This window comes from Typopeltis vanoorti, chromosome 10, assembly GCF_054136105.1.
Source record: "Typopeltis vanoorti isolate ZY-2024b chromosome 10, IOZ_Tvanoo_1.0, whole genome shotgun sequence".
Lineage (NCBI taxonomy): Eukaryota > Metazoa > Arthropoda > Arachnida > Uropygi > Thelyphonidae > Typopeltis > Typopeltis vanoorti.
Genome location: NC_143558.1, coordinates 51,395,690 through 51,414,682, shown reverse-complemented (window position 1 = coordinate 51,414,682; position 18,993 = coordinate 51,395,690). Strand labels below are relative to the sequence as shown.

At 37.9% G+C, this 18,993-nt stretch overlaps 1 protein-coding gene across 1 annotated transcript in view; it reads right to left on the bottom strand.

Annotated features, from left to right (window-relative positions):
- Positions 1-18,993, bottom strand: part of LOC150102413 (calmin-like) — a 291,766-nt gene that overhangs the window by 61,826 nt on the left and 210,947 nt on the right. The window contains exon 5 of the mRNA XM_090399572.1: positions 11,032-11,115. Coding sequence (XP_090255698.1) covers positions 11,032-11,115 — 84 coding nt within the window. The remainder of the gene's footprint in view (positions 1-11,031; positions 11,116-18,993) is intronic.

Here is an 18,993-nt window from a genome sequence, read left to right as displayed (position 1 = left end):
TAGTTGACAAAGTACTGTGAATAAGGATATCTAAGAATGGTAAACCACCAGCATTTTCTTTTTCTTTTTCCATGGAGAACTGAATGTGTGGGTGAAAGCCTATTGATCTGATGTAGGAAAATGGTAAGTTCATTTTCAGAATGAGGCTAAACAGCAAACAATATCACTGACATAACAAAAAAAACAAAAAACAAAGAGAGGGTTGGGGATTAATGAATGAGAACAAGGTATCTTCCAGATGGTTCAAAAAATAGTTTCCCAAAGGTGGAGACAGAGGACCACCCATGGCACTACCTTCAATCTTTCTATAGATCTTGTTCATCCATCTCAAATATCCTGATTGATAACAAATTCAAAAATCTTTATAACATCAGGAGGGAAATCATGATATAGAGTCAGATAACAGAATGCTTGTAAACAAAGAAACAATCTCAAAGTGACTAACACATCGGACTTTTGTATTTAAATATTCTTAATTTTTTGAGAAAATACATGAAATTCTTGAAAAATGATCTGAATTGTCCAATATGGGCAGTTAATAAATGTGAAAGAAATTTAGCAATTCTATAGGTGAGAGATTCAATACAATTCACAATGGGTTCTTACTGGACAGCCTTCTTTGTCAAAATCATGGCCTTTAGCTAGCACACTAGTCTCAGCATCAGACAACGAGCATCCAGAAATTTAATAACCACCCATTTATTAGTAGGGGTGTTGTTATTATTATTATTATTATTATTACAAGTATCTCCATGGAGTAGTAGACTCATCGAGGGAGACCCAAACTATCAAAACAATATCTATCATACCTCTTCTTGAATTAATTTACACAAGAAGAACTCACAACTGAGTCAGGCAATGCATTCCACCAACTCATCACCTTCCAAGCAAAAAATCTAGTCCTCACACCCTTGTTAACCACACTTTTTCTTAATTTCCAGGGATGACCTCTTGTTCTTCCATCACTATCACACAGCTGAATATTTCCCCTGCATCAATCTTATAAAAACCTTTTAGTAATTTAAAAAAGTAATTTATTGTGCTACTCAACTTTGCATCATCAGCAAACAACTGAATATCTCCCTTCAAGCCATTTTCTATATCATTTATGTACAGATAAAACAACAATGGCCCAAACACTGAACCCTGAGGCACACAACTGATCACCTCCCTCATCTTGAACTCTGCTCCTCCATACACTACTTTCTGGTATTTCTCCATGAACCATTCTCTTATCCATATCACCAATTTAGTATCCATCCCCATTTGCTCTAATTTGCGCAACAGTACTCCATTGGGAATCTTGTCAAAAGCCTTAGCAAAATCTAGTAGTATCACTGTGTAGCCATTTCTCTTGTCAAACTCAGATGTCATTCTATTATAAAAAGTTAATAAATAGCTAAGCTAGGATCGACCTTTAACAAAAATATGTTAGCTCCTATAGAGTATCATATCCTGATCCACCCGTTCTTGAATTCTGTTCTCGACCAATTTTTTCAATACTTTTACCCCCACTCCCAAGATGGTGATTGGTCTGTAATTAACTACTGCAGTCTTAGAGCCACCGTTGTGCAAGGAACCGCTTTGCCTTCCTTCCACTCACTAGGGACCATACCAGAGTTCAAACTTAAGTTAAGTAACCAAGTAAGATGCGTTGTCAATTCCTTTGCACATTCATGCAACACCTGAGCTGATATTCCATCTAAACCTACAGCACTGTTTACATTTAAATTCTGGAATATACTAAGTACCTCTGATTTATTAACTTCAATTCTCACATTGGTTATTGCTACAGGTACAAAGATATCCTCACTTGGGTAATAGACTTTTGAAAAGTGATCACTCAATAATTCTACTATTACATCTGAATTGGTCACTTCAATACCATCAGCACCCACTAAGGTTATCCTTCCAAAGTCATTCTTCCTTTTACTTGCCACATAGCAGAAGAACTCTTTGGGATTGCCCTTGATCTCCCTGGCTAAGGTCTTCTCATAATCTGATTTAGCTTTTCTTACAATGCTTTTAACCTTCCTAGCTTGAACCTTGTACTGGTTATGGGTGTACTGATCATCTTTCTCCTTGTAAATTCTCCATAACACTTTTTTTTTTTTTGGGAATACATTCTGATATTGCCTTCCTCAGATACCCACTGATTTTATCCCATGCACTGCTAATATCTTTCCCCCGAAACATATTTCTGGGGAAAGATATCAGCAGTGCATCGAGGGAGGCCCAAACTATCAAACCAATATCTATCATACCTCCTCTTGAATTAATTTATTATTATTATTATTACCTCAAGACCTCATTGAGTCAAAGACTCATCTGGGAGGTCCTTTTATCACACACACACACACACATCTCATCATACCGTGTCTTAAACACACTCAAACTCCTTGCAGACACCACACTCTCAGGCAAGGCATTCCAATCATTCACAACTCTGCACAAAAAAAACCTGCTTCTCACTCCCCTACTCACACCCTCTTTATACAGTTTCCAGGGATGACCTCTGGTTCTCTCCTGATCTCCCACTACTCTCTGTAGAACTTCTCGACTATTGATCTTATAACAACCACTTACTAACTTGTAGGTCTCTATCATATCTCCCCACCTCTTCCTCCTCTCCATCAGACTCTGCAAATTAAATCTTCTCAATCTGTCCTCATACTCAAGATTCCAGAGGTCAGAAACTACCTTAGTCAGTCGCCTTTGGACCCTTTCCAACATCTCTTCATTCTTCTGAAACCCCGGCCTAATCAAAGCTTTATACAACGGAACAAGAATCGCCCTATTTCTACACGTCAGTGTCCACCACATCATTCCCAGAAGCCTTTGTGTTATTATTATTATTATTATTATTATTATTATTATTATTATTATTATTATTCCGGGCAACTCCAAGGAGTCGACAGACTCATCGAGGGAGGCCCTAACATCATGTCAAGAACAATTATTCGACATTCACACAGTATCTATCATACCTTACCTTGAACTCATTCACGGTCGTAGCACCCACAACAGACTCTGGAAGCTTATTCCACTCATTCAACACTCTCCAAGTAAAAAACCTAGCTCTAACATCCTTGTCAACCACACTCATGCCCCGCTTCCATGCATGGCAATGACACTCTTGCCATGCTTCTCGTACGACACAAGCTGATATACCATCCAATCCCACAGATGTATTGACATTGGAGGTTATGCAATAGACTACTCACCTCCACTTCATTCACCACAATTCCCGTATAATCTACTGGTTCATTCGTTTCTGTAATGTCACCACCTGGATGATATATTCTTGCAAAGTGCTCACTCAGTAACTCAACTATATCAACTGATTCAGTTACCTCCCTACCATCACCATTCTTTAAAATCATGCTGCCATATACATTTTTCCTTTTACTTGCAACATATCGAAAAAACTGTTTAGGATTTTCTTTAGCCTGCATGGCCAATGTTCTTTCATAATCGTTTTTTGCTTTTCTTACCACACTCGTTACCATTCTGGCCTGCGCTTTATACCGTTCATGTGCCTTCCGGTATGAACGTGAAATGAATGTGTTGTCTTCACAATTTTGCGATGTGTCCCCTAAATTTTAGATCCTTATCCACTATCATCCACCTATCACCCTATCGAAAAAACTGTTTAGGATTCTCTTTAGCCTGCATGGCCAATGTTCTTTTGTAATGGTTTTTTGCTTTTCTTACCACACTCGTTACCCTTCTGGCCTGCACTTTATACCGTTCATGTGCCTGCCGGCATGAACGTGGAATGAATGTGTTGTCTTCACAATTTTGGCGATGTGTCCCCTAAATTTTAGATCCTTATCCACTATCACCCTCAGATCTCTTATTTCCTCTACCTCCAACAATATATCTTCACCAAGCATAAATTCTGCATCCCATCTTTGTTTTCCAAATTTTAAAACCTTACATTTTGCAACATTTAACTCACATCACCATTTACTTGCCCAATCACTCAATTTATTCAAGTCTTCTTGCAAGGCCACAACATCTTTGCTACTCTTTATGGTTCGTCCAAACTTTGCATCATCTGCAAACAACTGAATATCTCCATCCAAATCTTCACCAATATCATTAATATACAAGTTAAATAGTAATGGCCCTAAAACAGACCCCTGAAGCACTCCACTAGTGACTTTTCTTTTCCTGGATATCGCACCCCAATACACAAATTCTTGATACCTATCAGATAGCCAGTCTCCAATCGAACGCATAAATCTAATATCCAACCCCATCTGCTCTAGTTTCACTGTCAAATTATCATGAGGTACTCTATCAAAAGCTTTTGCGAAATCCAAGTATAATACTGTGTATCCTTCTCCTCTGTCCAAGGAAGCAGTCACTTTATTGTAATAAGTAAGTAGACTACTAAAACATGACCTCCCTTTAGCAAATCCATGCTGTCCATCAAAGATAATACCATTGTTGTTAACCCAACTCTGGATCCTAGTTCTCACAAGCTTCTCCAACAACTTAACCACAACACCTGACACAGAGATAGGCCTATAGTTTGATGCTTGAGTTCGATCACCTCCTTTATGAAGTGGCACAATCTTGCCCTCCTTCCACTCTTTATGAACTTGACCAAGTGCAAGACTTGTATTAAAAAAATATGTAAAGGCAGGTGTCAACTCTCTGGCACATTCCTTCAGAATACACGGTGATATATTATCAAGTCCCACAGCCTAATTTATATCTAGTATACTCAACTCCCCAAACACCTCTTGCTCACTTACAGTCAGTCTCTCCTCCCTATCATCAACTGCTCTCAATCTCTCCATGAAGTCACATTCACAAGATTGAAAGATCTTTATGAAATGCTCATTAAGTATCTCCACCACACATTCTGCAACAGCTGTCTTTATACCATTTCCTCCAATCAATGTCATCCTTCCATAATAATTCTTTCTTTTGCTGTCTACATATCGAAAGAACTCCCTAGGATTCTTTTTGGCTTCATTAGCTAATTGCTGTTCATACCTCTCTTTAGCTACTCTCAATAACCAAGTCACCCTCCTTGCCTGGTCTTTGTAGACCTCATGAAATTGGTTACTTCCACTTCTCTTATGCTGCCTCCACAATGCTCATTTTCTCTGTATTGCATGCTTAATCTCTTTATTCATCCATCTCACACCTATCTTATTTAACCTTCTCACCCATGGAATACATTCAGATATTGCATCTACTAAATAGTTTGTGAAAATCCCCCAAGCTGCATTGTTCTCTTTTCCCGCTAACTCCTCATTCCATGCTACACCTGCAAGCTGTCGCCTGAGCTCTTCATAATCACCCTCCTTGTAATTCCACATATACCCTTTTTTCACAGGGGTCCTTGCACTGCTGGCAACCACCCAAGTAATCACCTCATGGTCACTTTCACCAATTGGTGGATGATTTGACACCTCATTTATAATTACATCCTCTGATGAGATGACCAAATCCAAGACCTTTAATCCTCGTGTGCCCTCTGTTACATACTGTCTGAGGTAGTTATCCCTCAAAAACTAAAGAAACTCATTTTCTTTACTTCCAGTTGCTATCTCTTCATTCCAGTCTATATTGCCATAATTAAAATCACCTATAATGATCACCCTTTTCTTATTTGTTTGGCTTATTTGACTATACATTTCACTATTACCACCATCCACATTACCTGGTCTATAACAACATCCCACCAAGTATTTGATTCTATTCAGCTTTATCTCACACCATATTGTCTCATAACCACTGGCCCTATTTCCCTCTTGCATCTCTACCTTGTATGGTCATAACTCTTTCTCTATCGTCAATAGCACTCCCGCTCCCTTTTTACCCCTTCTATCCTTCTATCATGAAACACGTCATACCTTTTCATCTCTATTCCTGTCAGGATGTCGTCCTCATCTAACCATGTCTCACTTATTCCGACAATCTTTGGGTGAACAGATGCAATTAGTGCAACCATTTCATCCGCCTTGTTTCTTATACTTCTAGCATTGGTATACAAACACAATAGCTCATTTCTGGATCTACAGCTAGTTCTACTGATACCACTCAGTCAATGTGATCTCTCCATGTTGGACTGGGGCCATTTTCCTTTCTGCTTCTTCATTTTAGAGCTCTTTGAAATTCCATCTGTTTCCTCTTGATCCTTGGTCATCTCATTTCTTTCCTACCTACACATTCTCTCACCTCCTCTTGGAGCATCCACCTTTCTCACGCTGTGTATCCCTGTCCACCCTGAGCCTCGCCGTTTCCCTGCTCCTCTTGCACACCCATTCTCTCATTTTCTATACTCATACCACTCACTTCCCCATTCATATCCACTTCTTCAATCTCTCCTGTCTTACTCTCCTGCTCTTCCGCATCACTCCCCTCTTGATCTGATTCATTCTCTCTATTCACTTCTCCACTTTCCAGCAGCAGTCTCTCCAAGCGACTCACACCATAACCACTCAAATGCAGTCCATTGCTCCCATACAGCTCACTTCATCCCTCAAACTCATTCCACACATTAACAAACTGTACTCCCATCTCCTCAAACATTTCAGCCAGAATATCATTCATAATCTTTGCTCTCTGCCTCATTTCACCACAATCATACCTAAGCAACACACTGACTACCCTTCCTGTCACACTATTCTCTTTTATCTTTCCAAGCAGCCTCCTGATATTCATTTTGACATGCTCTTTGTTCTCTCTCAAATCATTTGTACCAATTAATACTATTAACTCTTTTGCTCGCTCCTGCCTCATATCCAATGCCTCAATCACTCTACTCATTTTACCGCCTGGAAAACATACCTTGTGCATTTTATCCTGTAGCACACCTTTAATAATGGAGTCGCCATACAACACCACTCGCTCATCTTTCGTTAACTCTTTCATGCCATCATGATTTATTTTAATAGTTTTGACCTGAATTCTCTTAATTTCATTCCACATCCATTTCATTTCTTGCCTCATCCAATTCAATTCACTTTCCGAATCTCGCGACACATTCTCTCTATCATTAAATCTTTCTAACTTTCTAACTCTCGACCCCTCTTTCACTTTCCCTCTTATTCATCCTTCTTTGTTTCCATACTTTCGGTCCAACATACGTCCAACTTTCACTATCATTCTTCTCACTTTCGCTCTCATTTATCTTTCTTTGTTTCCGTACTTTTGGACTAACATGTGTCCAACTTTCTCTATCATTCTTCTCACTTTTACTCTCATTCATCTTTCTTTGTTTCAGTACTTTCAGTCCAGCATGCGTCCAACTTTCGCCATCATTCGTTCTTTTTTCGCTATCATTTATTCTTTCTATTTTTTTCAATTGCGATTTCTGCATCACATCATTTCTACTTTTATTCGTTCTCTCAATTTCGTTTCTTTCTGCCTCATTTTCGTCCCTTTTAATATCTGTTATGGTTTTCAAATTGCTCTTTTTCTTTTTTCCTGATTTTTTAACATTTTTTCACCTCTCTTTCTCACCATCCATCTCTTTCAAACGTGCACTCGTGACACGGTACTAACACTTTCTGTCATCAATTTCATATTTGAATACATCAGTTCCTCATTCAGGTCACACTTCGCACACACCCTTCTTCCATCCGCACTAAACATCCACAAATCATTTATGTAATCGAAGGAATACATATAACAGACCTCACATTTAACGAAACGACTGAAATCCAAATTAAAACCATGGAATGACAATGCCGCCGTCATTTTTTTTTTTTTTTCCTCTCTGCAGGTTACTAGGTCTAATGATAATGATTTCGTAATTAGTTTAGGCAAGAAAAATCCCCCACACTAATAATACCAGTAGCACATAATATTTACAGCCGCTCTTACTCAAACAATTACGCACATATACTTAATTATTCCTAGTAAAACTTATCTGAATCAGGAGCTCTTCAAATCGCATCCACAGCGCTTCTCATGTATGTATATATATATTTTGCATCATTATAATTTATTCACATTTTATAATACGGCGACAGCAGAATTGAATAAAGGAAATGGCTACACCGTGATATTTCTAGACTTTCCAAAGGCATTTGATAGAATACTGCATAGAAAATTATTACATAAGTTGGAACAAATGGGAATGAATATGAAGCTGGGGGCATGGATAGGGGTTGCTGATAGACGGAGATCAGATGGTGGTGTATGGTGGTGTGGAATCAGGACAATTGAGGGTGACTAGTGGAGTGCCCAAGGGCTCTGTACTAGGACTACTACTCGTTAATATGTATATTAATGATATAGCAGAAGATTTGAAGGGCGGCATTCAGTTGTTTGCCATTTATGCAAAACTAGGGAGGGCAATAGTTGATAAAGGTGATGTAGACGATTTACAAGATGATTTAAATAAATTGGCAAGGTGGACACAAGACAATGGTTTGTCAATTTAATGTTCTAAAATGTAAAGTAATGCACACTTCAGGATGAAAAGATTACACACACACACACACACACACACACACACACACACACACACACACACACACACACACACACACACACACACACACACACACACACACACTTGATATCATATTGATGGTACTAGTTTACATAAAATTGATGAGGCTAGGGATCTGGAGGTGGTGGTAGATAGAAGTTTGAACTTCAGAGGACATATTATAACAGTTAAATAGCACATTGACAAATAAAGATAGGAAGGTTATTATCCCTTTTTATAAGGCTATAATTTGGCCACATGTTGACTACTGTGCACAGATTTGGTCACTTGCATTTCTTGGGAATCGGAAGGTGGTGGAGAGGATTTAGATACAAGTGGCCAAGCTGGTGACAGGTCTGTGGAATGTTCCCTATGAGGATAGATTGGGAGTGTGTGTAGGTTGCAGAGTTTAGCTGAAATGTGGAGGATATATAATAGAAACTTAAGTTACTTAAGGGATGCTATAAGATTGACACGGAAGAAATTTTTCAATACATGGGTAGTAGGGAGAAAACAAGGGGCCACACTTGGAAGTCGTTTAAGAGTGTTAGTAAGGGTATACAGACTAGGTTCTTTTCTTCGAGATTGGTGAATGAGTGCCAGAGGAGGCTGTGAGTGCTCCAACAGTGAATAGGTTTAAGGAGATGTATGATGGGTATTGTGTTAATGAATAGAATAGGTCTCCTGCAATGAGTCTTCTGACTCATTGGAGTACCTATATAATCAGCTATCAGCTAACGCCTTTTTATTCCCGTATATACGGGAGTAGGCGAGGCCATTTAGCCCTATCTAACTTTTGGAGACTGAGTGGGCAGTTCAATCTCCACTGGTACCCAATCAGAGACAGATGGCCCAAGGCTATCACTAATTAAGCGGTACGCAGTGAAGAGAGACGGCTCAAATGTGCCGCCATCTCGTGGTCTCTAACCCTAACACAATATATTTAATGTCTGAAATAATGTGGGTTCTACGGTCGATTTTCTTGAGTTTACAGGGCGAAAAACCCGAGTTTCCGGGAGGAAAAACCTGCTTGCCCGTGCCAGAGATCGACTAACTCGGGAACCGGTCGAAAAAAGGCTTAGAAAAATTTCTTCTAGTCGCCGACTAGACTCGAAACCAAGTCTTCCTTCGTGCGGCCAAGCGCGGTGGTGTGCAAACGCCACATCCACTGAGCTACACAGGCTCCTTACCTATATAAATAATAATAATAATTTGCCACTAATGTTGATAAATATTCCTTAACTAGCTCTCATGCACTGCTATTAACTCTCCTTTGCAATTCCTCCCCCTATGAAACTACACCAAGCTAATTCTAAGATTATTATAGTCACCTTCCTTATAATTCCAGAATAAAATCATTTCTCCTTGATACTTCTGAATGTCTATTCAACCTCCAAGTCTGCATGGCTACTCTCCCCAATGGGGCAAGACTGACATCTCAGTTACAATCATATCCTCTAAAGAACCAAAACTCTTCATTCTTGTGTTCTTCTACTATATGTTTCTGAGACATTTATTATTATTATTATTATTATTATTATTCAGGCCTCCATGGAGTCAAAAGACTCATCGTGGGAAGTCTTTCCTAAGAAACACAAAGTCTATCAAGACTCATTGAGGGGAGGTCCCCCCCCCCCCAAGAAACACAAAGTCTATCATACCACTCCTTGAACTCATTGACCGTTCTTGCTCTCACCACTCCATCAGGCAATGCATTCCATGGTTCAACCACCCTCCATGCAAAGAAACCACTCCTCACCCTCTTGCTCACAGTTTCCTTTCGTAACTTCCAGGAATTGCCTCTTATCATCACTCCTTCTTGCTGTTCAACCAAGCGAAAGAACTCCCCAGTGTCAACCCTGTAACCACCTCTCAACAGTTTAAAAGTCTCAATCATATCACCTCTCCTTCTTCTATCCACCAAACTCTGTAGTCCACATTCCCTCAGCCGATCCTCATAACTATCATTGTACAGTCCTGAAACCATCTTTGTTATTCGCCTTTATGCCCTTTCCACAGTTAATTTATCCCCTTCAAATCCTGGGAACTAATTCTAAGAACAATAGTCCAAGTGTGGTCTGATCAGGGTCTTATACAACGGAATGATAACTGTTTTATCTCTGCAGGTAAGTGTCCTTCTCATTATTGCAGCAATCCTCTGTGTTATCTTCTTTTTGTCCCAAGAATTCCAGAAATTCCATTCCTTACTACTGTTTGTTTACTATGCTGTTTCCTCTGTCAAGTGTACACTGCTATAGTTAATATATCTCATAATCATTATTTGTTTTGCTCTCACCAAACTTACCGAAGGACTACAATAAATTGAAACAGTTCCATGTTTATAAATTATTTATCTAACTCTTAGTCCTTCAGTGGTACATATATAATAGACTTTCATGAGAGTGAGATTCACATTATATATATATATATATATATATATATATATATATATTTTTTTTTTTTTTTTTTTTTTTTTTTTGGGATGATCACTGTTAAATAAAAAATATAAAAATTTCAATTTGTGCAACAACTTTAATAAATATTTCAGATGAAATCATTTTACATACCCTTCTTCTTTCCAGAAACCTTAAAACAGTATTGACGTTACTAAGAAAATGGGGTCTTCTCAACCTTTTACCTTTTTCACCAAGCTAAGAAAACAAAAATGGTTTAATATTGTAATTTTTTTTTAAAAAAAAAAAAGATAAATATTAAAAAAAAAATCCACATAGTCATATATATATATATATATATATATGGGGGGGGATTATTTAACAATCTTATCTAAAAAAAGGTTGTAAACCTATAGTACTGTTATGTTTTAATATTGTAATTTAAAAAAAAAAATCCATAAATACACACACACACACACACACACACACACACATGCATGTGCATATATTTATTTATTTAAGAATCTTTAGAAGGTTTTAAATCTATAGTACTGTTGGTTTGGTAGACTGCATGGCAGGTAATCTGAAAGCCTGTTATAGAGACTGCTACACATAATTCTTTAAGCCATTTCAGGCCTCTGATGAGCAGATTAATGGTGATGGTCACACAGTTATGATAATTTATCTATTACATAAATTATAATTAGCAAGAAATTATAATGATAATTTCTGGAAGGTATATTTGTGATAATCCTTTATCCAAGTGTAAGCAAACAAAGTTTGCACATGAAGTATCTTCACAACTAAACTACTTCTACAGAGATACAAGAAGTTGATGACTTCGCATGAATTTCTTTACTATCCCATAATGCAATGAACACTTCCTTTCAAGTCATGCATCAAAACCCACATGATCCCTAAAAAATATATAAATATAAATAAGTGATCTAAAAAAAACCGCTTTCTCATGTAACTCAAAAAGTTTTCAAAAATCTTAACAGCCTTAGCTCCAGAAACATGGAGCCAGATCTCAGCCCACATGACCAAGTCTGTCCCATGTCAAGCCTCAGCTCTACATAGCAGTAGCATCACAACAAAAACCTACACACCAAGCACTAGCTCTCCATGGTAGGAAACAAACCTTCAGTTCACAAAGCCCTGATGCTCCACCGGAGAAAGCAAAGTTTGCACCCCCTCCCCTTCCAGGATAGCTCCCAGACAAACATATTAGAATAATCAGTGAGAACCTTAAGAGCCTCTGTAGCACAATTGGAAGAATGACAGTACGTTGCGCCCTTCAATTGGAAAAGGCCTAAGTTCGATTCTCGTCATGATGGGAGGAATCTTTATATGGACGTTTTCAATCGAAGGCGAGTTAGCCGATCTCATACGGAGATAGCAGAGTTTTTTCTCCCGGAAACTCGGTTTTTTCATCCCGCATACAGACAGATCAGCCCTTCAGAATACACGCAATTTACAGACAAAAAAATACTAGCTGTGGTGGTGGTGGTGGCGGCCAGTAGATGGCGCTTATGTTGATGATTGGTAGTAGAGGTTCGGTGTAGTGGTTGAGATGGAAAATTGTACAATAGGTGTCCTCTCTTGATGAGTCTCTGGACTCCTTGGAGGTGTCACGAATAATAATAATAATAATAACCAGACAAAACAGGATGCTATGATTAATTGTTAACTATTCTGGCAAGATAAACCGATTGGACCTGTGGTCCTTTATGCCTTTGATGGATTTGCAACAAAATTTCTGGATTAAGGAATATTATTGAACACTTGGCTCACCCATTGTGGACTATTGACTACCAGTGAATTTATTTTTTGTCTTATTATTATTATTATTATTTGTCATCTCCAGGGAGTCCAAAGACTCATTGAGGGAGGGCATCTACTCTACAACTCTGCTTCCACCACTCACAATCCACCAATTGACTGTAACTACACCAACGCCATCTACTGCCGACCGCCACCACTAGTATTTCCACAGACAATCACAAACATCCATGCCCACGGCAGGATTCAAACCCACAGCCTCTTGACTGAAGAGCGGACACACTAACCACTCGGCCAGCAAGGTTGTCTTTGATATACTTTTTTAATACTTGTTCAGTATGGTTTTTGGGGATATTTGGTCCTAAGATATTTGTTTGTTTTAGTCTACTGCTAGGTAATAGACCATAATAGACTTGGAATATTATTCAGCCTTTGGCTCACCATTTTGGGCTTCTGACAGTGGGTTTTAAAAACTTTGCTGTTCAGTATAACAGCATTTCCAAAGAATTTTACAGCATTTTCATGTAGGATGGTGAGCCATACATCAGGACTGGCCTGATGAGCATCATGTATAGTAGCAGTTTAAATTCTGCAATTAGCTGGCTATGATGATTCAGTAATGGGTATAGCTGCATTATTGTCCTATTTGTTTTTCAGCAGGCATGACTGACATGAGTTGTAAATCGAAGCCCTTCATCTACTTATACCCCTAAATATTTAGCAAGAACTCTTTTTTCTGTTTCTATGTTCACTAGACTGCCAATGTTAATTATTACTATCCCAAGACAGAGTCAAAGACTCATCACAGAAGGTCCCTTTGTCTCTCTCTCACACACACCTTAAATACATTCAGATTCTCTGCAGACAGCATATTCTAAGGTGATGGATTCCAATTATTCATAAATCTCCATGCAAAAAATGTGTTTCTCGCTCAGTTACTCACACCTTCCTTATACAGCTTCTGGGGATGAAAAACCTCTTCAATAATAATCTTATAACAACCTCCTACCAATATGTAAGTCTCTATTACATTACCCCTCTTCAGTCTATCCACTAGACTCAGCAAATTGCAACTTCTCAACTTTTCTTCATGCTCAACATTTCAGAGACCAGAAACCACTTTAGTCAATTGTTCCTGAATCCTTTCTCGATATCTTTTCATCCTTTTGAAAACCAGGCAAACAGATCTGTGCACAGTAATCCATATGTGGTCTTTAATAGACCACATTATCCTAATGGAATTTATTTGTTCATTGCCAGAATTAATTCTCACAATTTTGGCAATGTGTCCTCAAAAATTTTAGATCCTTATCCATCATCACATCAAGATCTCTTATTTAGACTTACATTCTGGAACTCATTATGGAGTTTAATGGAATAAATACAGTACATATAAATAATTAAATAACACATTTAATCATTCCTACATTACATCTCAGTCACTGACACATCGTCAGGAAAACAATATTAAAATTGCAAAAACACACGAATTTGTACAAACACTAAATGAAAAAGATTAGACTGAAAGCCTAAAGTCCTATGAGGGGGTGTCCTGCATGGCTGCTGATGGCTAGCTTCATCTATGTTGGGTGAGAGGCATAAAATTAATTAAACCATATTAATTTTATAAATATGGTTTAATATAACCATATTTATTAAAGTTAGGTCAGTTTTTTAATTCCACTGCTGATCTAAAAAATACTTTCATTTTGTTTTTATGGTGAAGCATAGTATTTTTTTTCCCATTTGAAGCCCTGACTGACCACACTTATGGTGACAGATGTATTTCTTATGTTCTTCTAGGCAAATGTTAGCAGATCTCCCAGTTTGACCATAATAAGTTAAGTTAAGTTGCAGGAACAAGGAACTTTGTAAACACCTGGAACTGATTGAGGATGTAGGGACTCCTTGGGAGAGTGAATGTTGGTAGCCAGCTTTAGATAAGGTTTGAATAGCCTGCAGAGAAGGTACTTTTTTAGATTTTTTTTGAGATGCCTTAGATATAAGGAACATAATAGCATTACCATAGTCAACATGTTGAGAGGGACGTGAAAAGATGGAAGGAACAATTAACTTGTTGATATTTTTGGCATTATAGCCATTGGACAGTAAAGTCTGGTGAATAAAGGAGAGTTTAGCAGTAAGATCAGCCTCAGAAGAACAGAGATTGGATTCTCTATTAACAAGGGTTTCTATAATACCATATTATTGAGAGGGGGAAAGTTTGTGTATGTATGTATCTACTGTTTGGATGGGATTTCAGTAAACTGAGAAAAAAAGGGTGCCGTTGGGAAGACGTAATTAGAGTATCTAGAAAAGGCAGGCTATTATTATTTTCTTTTTCTATAGTGAACTGGATTCTTGGGTGCAGTCTGTTAAGATCGAGGAGGAGGAAGAAGTCTTAACTTGTCTGAACCATGCGGCCAAATAGAGAACACATTATCAGTGTATCTTAACCAGATAGAAGGTTTGAGAACAGCAGCATCAAGAGCATATATTTCAAAATGCTTCATATAATAATTGGCTAGATGGGGAGAGACCATGGCTGTACCCGCAGTCTGTTTATAAATAGTAACTTTCCAAGTGAAATGAATGGTAAAATTCAAAATATCAATGATATTTTTAATATCATTGATATTAAAAGGGGAAGGGATTTTTTAATAAAATTTTTTTAAAGTTTTAAAAAGAGGAATATTGATAAAAAAGATGATATCAATGCTAATCATGATATCATTATTGACTAAAACTATATTTTGGATTAAAAATTTGAAATGAGTGGAATTTTTAATAATAAGAAGAATGACCAGTAAGTAGGGTTAAGGATTTAGTGAACTGTGTGCCTAATTTAAAAGATGGAGTAAGTAGCATCTACTATGGAATAGAGAGGGTTATTAGGTTTATTAATTTTTTGGCAATTAATATATATTGGGGGGACTAAACAGTTTGAGTTTTAAACTATGTCAGGATGCGAGATGAAACATTTTTATGAAGCCTTTTTAATGTTTTCCTTCATGAATTAGTGGGATCATAATCTAGTGGTTTATAAGAGATCAATGCAGCTTGGGGGATTTTCAAAAACTATCTAGTAGATGCAATGTCTAAATGTTTTCCAAGGGTGAGAAGGTTAAATAAGGTAGGTGTGAGATGGATGAATAAAGAGATTAAGCATGCAATACAGAAAAAAAGGGCATTGTGGAGGCAGCATAAGAGAAGTGGAAGTAATTATTTCATGAGGTCTACAAAGACCAGGCAAGGAGGGTGACTTGGTTATTGAGAGTAGCTAAAGAGAGGTATGAACAGCAGTTAGTTAATGAAGCCAAAAAGAATCCTAGGGAGTTCTTTCAATATGTAGCCAGCAAAAAAAAGAATGATTATGGAAAGATGACATTGATTGGAGAAAATGGTATAAAGACTGCTGTGGCAGAATGTGTGGTGGAGATACTTAATGAGCAGTTCATAAAGATCTTTCAATCTTGTGAATGTGACTTCATGGAGAGATTGAGAGCAGTTGATGATGATGGGGAAGAGAGACTGTAACTGAGCAAGAGGTGTTTGGGGAGTTGAGTAAACTAGATTTAAATAATGCTGTGGGACTTGATAATATATCACCGCATATTCTGAAGGAATGTGCCAGGGAGTTCACACCTGCCTTGACATATTTTTTTAATATGAGTCTTGCACTTGGTCAAGTTCTTAAGGAGTGGAAGGAGGGCAAGATTGTGCCACTTCATAAAGGAGGTGATCGAACTCAAGCATCAAACTATAGGCCTATCTCTGTGTCAGGTGTTGTGGTTAAGTTGTTGGAGAAGCTTGTGAGAACTAGGATCCAGAGTTGGGTTAAAAACAATGGTATTATCTTTGATGGACAGCATGGATTTGCTAAAGGGAGGTCATGTTTCAGTAATCTACTTACTTATTACAATAAAGTGACTGCTTCCTTGGACAGAGGAGAAGGATACACAATAATATACTTGGATTTTGCAAAGGTTTTTGATATAGGACCTCATGATAAGTTGACAGTCAAACTAGAGTAGATGAGGTTGGATATTAGATTAGTGCATTGGATTGGAGACTGGCTATCTGATAGATATCAACAAGTTGTGTATGGGGGTGCGATATCCAGGAAAAGGAAAGTCACTAGTGGAGTGCCTCAGGGGTCTGTTTTAGGGCCATTACTGTTTAACTTGCATATTAATGATATTGGTAAAGATTTGGATGGAGATATTCAGTTGTTTGCAGATGATGCAAAGTTGGGATGAACCATAAAGAGTAGCAAAGATGTTGTGGCCTTGCAAGAAGACTTGAATAAATTGAGTGATTGAGCACGGAAATGGGGATGTGCGTTCAATGTTGCAAATTGTAAGGTTTTAAAATTTGGAAAACAAAGATGGGATGCAGAATTTATGCTTGGTGAGAATATATTGTTGGAGGTAGAGGAAATAAGAGATCTGGGGGTGATAGTGGATACGAATCTGAAATTTATGGCACACATCGCCAAAATTGTGAAGACAACACAAAGGCTTCTGGGAATGATGCGAAGGACACTGACGTGTAGAAGTAGGGAGATTCTTGTTCCGTTGTATAAGGCTTTGATTAGGCCACACATAAAGTATTGTGCCCAGATTTGGTCACCGGGTTTTCAGAAGGATGAAGAGATGTTGGAAAGGGTCCAAAGGCAACTGACTAAGGTAGTTTCTGACCTCTGGAATGTTGAGTATGAGGACAGATTGAGAAGATGTAATTTGCAAAGTCTGGTGGATAGGTGGAAGAGGGGAGATATGATAGAGACCTACAAGTTGGTAAGGGATTGTTATAAGATCAATGGTGGAGAAGTTCTACAGAGAATAGTGGGAGATCATGGGAGAACCAGAGGTCCCTGGAAACTGTATAAAGAGTGTGTGAGTAGGGGAGTGAGAGGCAGGTTTTTTTCGTGCAGAGTTGTGAATGATTGGAATGCCTTGCCTGAGAGTGTGGTGTATGCAAGGAGTTTGAGTGTGTTTAAGACACGTTATGATGAGATGTGTGTGTGATAAAAGGACCTCCCAGATGAGTCTTTGACTCCATGCGGTCTTGAGGTAATAATAATATTAATAATAAGTAGTGTGATCTCTGAGCAAGACATTCATCTTCCGATATTCACTGGCACTGATGACCACAGTAGAATTACCCTTGTTGGCTCTAGTGCTTATTATACTACTGTCTTTACATAATTTATGGAGAGAGAGAGAGGAGCTGGTTGTTAGAGAGATTTCTTCTAGGTTGTAAAGCTTGAGAAAAGAAGTTTTCTGTGTCAATCTGATATTATTGGCAATGGTAGTATGCAAGTTGCCAATGCCACATTCTATATGCGGCATGTAGTCTCAAGATGAAACCTGATGTGGTATTACTGCATAGTTGGGACCAAGGCTAATGATACTAAAGGCTGCTTCATCAAGCACTTTAGATGAGAGATTTACTATAACTTTAAATGGCTGACACAGCTGAGAAATTTCTATCAAAACAGAAAAACTTTCTATTCTCATAGGGAGTATTCCATACACCTGCCACAATCTTTGACAAACATATAAAGCTTCATTAAAAGCAAATTTTTCTGTTAATATCAGAGAAATATGTCTCTGGATCCTCTCCACCACTTCTTCATCCCCACAAAATCTGAGTGTGACTAGATCTCCAGGCAGTAATTCAGATATGGCCTTATTTAAGCCTCATAAAGATGGAGAAATGGCAATGGGAAAATTAAGGGAACAATAACTTCTCTATTTTTGCTTGTTTTGGCTATCTTTGAAATACGAGGGTGGTCTGAAAAGTTCTCAGCCTCGAACATAGATGGCAACACTATTGGCAAGATTTTTTTTTCTAAGTTGGTATATCTGTCATAAGCATCCATGTAAAATTTCAAATTATTTTATCAAGTAGTTTGTTTTATACAGCTGTCTGAAGTAAAAGTGTTGTCTGTATCCCTTGAAATGGATAAAATTGAGTATTTTGCAGTTATAAAATTCTTTGTAAAAGAAGGTTTAACAGCAAAAGAAATTTATTCAAAGTTCATAAAAGTTTATGGGCACTCTTCTCCCTCATTTTCGACAATTAACAAATGGTATGCCGAGTTTAAAGATGGCCGTACCAGCCTCGAAGATGATCCACGTGAAGGACGTGCAAAAAGTGTAATGACACCAGAAATCATTGATCGAGTGCACAATATGATATTGGATGACCAGCAAGTCAAAGTGCATGAAATTGCTGAGACTATAGGCATTTCAAAAGAATGTGTAGGATATATTTTGCATGAAGAATTGCAAATGAAAAAAGCTTTGCACAACATGGGTGAAACGCTTGCTCACAGCTGATCAAAAA